Raw genomic sequence first — 5,171 nt, 5'->3', positions numbered from 1 at the left:
AGTGCTTCATCGCTCCCTACAGTAGGGGGTGGGTGGGGGAGAAGACGTGAATGAGGAGACTTGAATCCAAAAGTACTTTCTAATAGGATGGAAGTTAATGCTCCACATCCTACTAAGTGTGTTAGACACTTGTTCATTAGATCCGGAGGCCTCGAGAGTACACATCCACATATTATCATAATTCTCATTTGGGTGGATGACATGAATAAGTCCAGTAGCATCAAATTTCTTTATTGGGTTGTAAAAATATATAAGCTCCCAATTGGCTTAATTCTGTTAACTCGAGTTGATGCTAAACCAATAGTAACCCAATACTCGAATCAGAAACAATAAAACCAAAAATTGGTTAAAACTGTTTAATCAAAATCGTTTAATACTTGGTTTCGATTTGAGATATCGAAATCAACATTTTGATTATGGTTTTTATCCTTCATTTATCAAATTGAATCAAAGCTAGACTGACTAAAAAATAGAAGAAAAAAACTGATTAACCAATTAATATATTAACAATTACTTTTTTTTTATAGATAAATAAAATAAATTAAGAAGTCACTTGTATATTCAAATCTGTGACTGTCATTTACATGGTTTTAAGTATCGGTCTGATATCGATCGTAATCTGCTTGAATTAATATCGGTTGAGACCAATCTTCAATTCCTGACCAATTTGGATCGGTTTAAGGGTTAGATTATTAAAAATTAGAAAGCAAGGGCAAAATCAACTGATATCCATAAATTAAATCTGATCTAAATCAGTATTGACAGAAACCAATACCAATATCATCATCATCCCTTAAATCCTTGGTCCTTTTACTCTTTTCATCCCAATCCTCTTATTGGTTAACCGTTAACATACTTAATCTACTTTCATTAAAATAATAATAATAATAATAATAATAATAATAATAATAATAATTGTGAAAAATGTGTTATATTCTGAAAGATATGTTTTTTGGTTTAGGTAAAAGGAATTCGAAAAGATGAAGCCAGTGGGAAAAAAGACTACCACGCCGTCAGTGCTCAATTTCCCTGACACGATTTTTTATTTACTAATAATTTCTAACCTATTTTGAAAACGAAATATAAACAGAACATCAGAAGGGAGTTGTTATCTAGAGCTTCTCAGTTCTCCCTCCGATCCGAGACTGGTTCAAACTATCCTCTGGTCTGCGTGGTGCAGAAATCTAAATGACGGAGAGGCTTTCCTGTTTCTCTGCTTCGTCAAAGTCAGACTGTTCTTTTTAAGCTTTTCTGTTTATCCGCTCCCTTAATTTGAAAGGTTAGTTGCTTCTTCAATTCCTGCAGAAATAATCTCGAGAACCCTTTCTTACTGTTATTGATTGATACTAGCTTTAGAGTTTTGCTTCCTGTAGGACTATAATTTGAAGATTTCATCTCTAGAGCTACTTTAATTCCACGATTTTGTCTTCTCTATCGATCTTTTGATTTGTGTCCCTTTCAGATCTGAAGGAAATCACGCGTAAACTCGGAACGATGGGCCGTTTCCATCAAATCTGGATCTGGGTATTGCTTTGCTGCTTGATCTTCCCATCAGACTATATTTTGAAGATTTCATCTGTAGAGCTACATTAATTCCACGATTTTGCCTTCTCTATCGATCTTTTGATTTGTGTCCCTTTCAGATCTGAAGGAAATCACGCGTAAACTTGGAACGATGGGCCGTTTCCATCAAATCTGGAACTGGGTATTGCTTTGCTGCTTGATCTTCCCATCAGACTATAATTTGAATATCATCTCTAGAGCTACAATAATTTCACGATTTTGCCTTCTCTATCGATCTTTTGATTTGTGTCCCTTTCAGATCTGAAGGAAATCACGCGTAAACTCGGAACGATGGGCCGTTTCCATCAAATCTGGATCTGGGTATTGCTTTGCTGCGTGATCTTCCCATCCGGAGATGGGTTCTATCTCCCGGGTAGTTACCCTCACAAATACGAAGTTGGCGAACAGTTATCAGTGAAAGTGAATTCTCTTACTTCCATTGATGCCGAGGTGCCCTTCAGCTATTACAGTCTACCCTTTTGTAAACCTCAAGAGGGCGTGAAGGATAGCCGAGAAAACCTTGGTGAACTCCTTATGGGTGATAGGATCGAGAATTCGCCCCTCAAGTTTAAGATGAACACCAATGAGAGTGAAATTTTTCTCTGCCAAACTGGTCCCTTATCAGCCGATGACTTCAGCGTTTTGACGAATAGGATTGATGAGATGTATCAGGTGAATCTGATCCTCGACAACCTCCCTGCAATTCGTTACACGAAGAAAGATAGTTACCTCATCCGATGGACTGGTTACCCAGTCGGTATCAAGGTTCAGGAGGTTTACTACGTGTTCAACCATTTGAAGTTCACGGTTTTGGTTCACAAGTATGACGAAACCAATAAGGCCCGAGTGATGGGCACTGGTGACACTGGTGAGGTGATCCCTACATTGGAGAAGTCTGGATCAGGTGTGCCTGGTTACATGGTTGTGGGATTTGAGGTGGTCCCTTGCAGTTTCCAGCACGATGCAGAAGTGGTAAAGAAATTGAAGATGTATGAAAAATACCCATCTCCTATTCGCTGCGATCCCTCCACTGTGGCAATGGCTGTTAAGCAAGGTCAGTCAATGGCCTTCACCTATGAGGTAAACTTTGTGGAGAGTGATATCAAGTGGCCATCGAGATGGGATGCATATTTGAAGATGGAGGGAGCTAAGGTCCACTGGTTCTCGATTCTTAACTCTCTAATGGTGATCACTTTCCTTGCTGGTATTGTGCTTGTTATATTCTTGAGGACTGTTCGGCGAGACCTTACTCACTACGAGCAGCTTGACAAGGAAGCACAGGCCCAGATGAACGAGGAGCTATCTGGGTGGAAGCTTGTTGTGGGAGATATCTTCAGGACTCCAAACAATCCAGCACTCTTGTGTATAATGGCAGGTGATGGTGTTCAGATTCTGGGGATGGGAGTTGTGACTATCTTGTTTGCTGCGCTTGGTTTCATGTCTCCAGCTTCTCGCGGAGGCCTCCTCACTGGTATGCTGTTCTTCTACATGTTCCTTGGAATTGCGGCGGGTTATGTAGCCGTGCGGCTTTGGAGGACAATCAACTGTAATGATAACATGGGATGGATTTCAATCGCATGGAAGGCTGCCTGCTTCTTCCCCGGTATCGCTTTCCTGATTCTCACCACTCTGAATTTCCTTTTGTGGGGTAGCCACAGTACTGGGGCAATTCCATTCTCCATTTTTGTTGTTCTGATTTTGCTTTGGTTCTGCATCTCTGTGCCTCTTACTCTTGTGGGTGGGTACCTTGGGGCCAAGGCACCTCACATTGAGTACCCTGTTCGGACCAATCAGATCCCTCGTGAAGTCCCAGCTCAAAAATACTCTTCTTGGTTATTGGTGTTAGGAGCAGGGACTCTTCCTTTTGGGACACTCTTCATTGAATTCTTCTTCATACTGTCTAGCATTTGGATGGGCCGTGTCTATTATGTTTTTGGATTCTTGTTCGTTGTACTAATCCTTCTTGTGGTTGTATGTGCTGAAGTGTCTCTCGTCCTCACTTACATGCACCTGTGTGTGGAGGACTGGAGGTGGTGGTGGAAATCCTTCTTTGCCTCTGGTTCAGTTGCATTGTACATTTTCTTATACTCCATAAACTATCTTATTTTCGATCTCAGAAATCTGAGCGGACCTATTTCGGCTACTCTTTACCTGGGTTACTCGCTCTTCATGGGTATAGCAGTCATGCTTGCCACGGGCACAGTTGGTTTCCTTTCTTCCTTCTGGTTTGTGCATTACCTGTTTTCTTCAGTGAAACTAGATTAAACTTCCCTGCTTTAAGAATTGTCCTTTCTGAAATATTCGCGGAGATACACTGGAAAATAGTGGAACACAGCTCATGCGCACCTTGACCTTCTTATCAACCTGTCCTGTATTTACTCTGTTCTTAAACTTGGTAAAGGTTGTTATAAGTTATAACCACATTCAGTTTTGATCAATTCTCAGTTAGTTCCTTGCTGCATGATGCTGTTCTTTTAACCCATCTTGGGATATGGGTAGTGGCAGTTACTGATAGTTGTGGGTATCAGCTCTGATCTCTGTATTTGGTTACACTGAGGAGAAGGATTTATGTATGAATTATTATGCAGAGATACATGGTCTTCTTGTTTCGGATTTATAATTGTTTAAATGTTAAGAGTTTAGCAAATTTCTTTTGATTTTGATCATTTATTCTATGGAGACCATAATTAGCTTTGTTGGTACTTTGTGTTCAAGGGCAAATATCAAACTCGTTGACACTTTTTTTTTTTCCTGTGAGATAACACCATTGTATGTGTGAGTAATGAATGGTGGTGATTGGTGATGGCATAATGAAACAAATTTGTGAATGTCTAGGATACCTACCATTTAATTTCAGTGATAGAAGATACCTTCAACCAACTATATAATTGAGTAACGACAGTAGGATGATTCCCTCCCCTTGGCCTTGGATGATGATGAGATGTACATGTTGAGGGGGGGGGATTGGACAATCATAAATAAGAATAAAAATTGCCGGGAATCATTTCTTATATGTCAAGCACGCCAGAACTTCAGATTCCAGTTGATGAATATGGGGCTCACACCAAAGAGATCCTCGATACTGAGTTCAAATCCAATCCACTGGAATACTTTGGGTGGTCAAAATTTAAAAAGAATGCTGGAATGCCTGTGTTTGTTTGTCATTTGATGGATAGAAAAGAATATTTTCTCTAGGTGGTTAAATATGGAGAGATGGCATGTGTGTGTGTTAGAGAGAGAGAGAGAGAGAGAGAGAGAGAGAGAGAGAGATCAGTGAATGGGCGATATTGCCAATGCACGAGACTGCAGCATTGGTCGATACCAGATCGATGGTAAAAAAATATGGAGGTAAAAATTGTTTTACAAAAAACTATCAAAATCTTGTGGGGCAAAATTTTCTGATATTTATTGGTATCAATTTTGCCTTGGCATCTAATATTGTTTTATTGGGCCTTGGCACTACCTCAGCAAATGCGTCCAAGAAGGCTGCATGGCATGGCTTTTGCCAAAGCTCACAGTTGCCAAAAATGGGACTCTGTTGTGGCCAATCCTTAGTTCAACCATTTCTTCAATGAGGTCATGGTTTGTGCTTCCAAAATTGTTCTCAA

The 5,171-nt window shown here is 40.1% G+C and overlaps 1 protein-coding gene across 1 annotated transcript; it reads left to right on the top strand.

Moving 5' to 3' along the window:
• The first annotated feature begins 1,009 nt into the window (after positions 1 to 1,009).
• On the top strand, positions 1,010 to 4,265 carry LOC122074064 (transmembrane 9 superfamily member 11-like). The gene is made up of 4 exons (XM_042638876.1): positions 1,010 to 1,279; positions 1,463 to 1,524; positions 1,644 to 1,705; positions 1,823 to 4,265. The coding sequence occupies exon 4, from the start codon at positions 1,855 to 1,857 to the stop codon at positions 3,826 to 3,828; it is 1,974 nt and encodes a 657-aa protein (XP_042494810.1). The 5' UTR covers positions 1,010 to 1,279; positions 1,463 to 1,524; positions 1,644 to 1,705; positions 1,823 to 1,854; the 3' UTR covers positions 3,829 to 4,265.
• The last annotated feature ends 906 nt before the right edge of the window (positions 4,266 to 5,171 follow it).

Source organism: Macadamia integrifolia, chromosome 3, assembly GCF_013358625.1.
Source record: "Macadamia integrifolia cultivar HAES 741 chromosome 3, SCU_Mint_v3, whole genome shotgun sequence".
In the NCBI taxonomy this organism is placed as follows: Eukaryota; Viridiplantae; Streptophyta; class Magnoliopsida; order Proteales; family Proteaceae; genus Macadamia; species Macadamia integrifolia.
The sequence above is the reverse complement of the archived record's forward strand: the minus strand, read 5'-3'. Positions and strand labels throughout refer to the sequence as shown.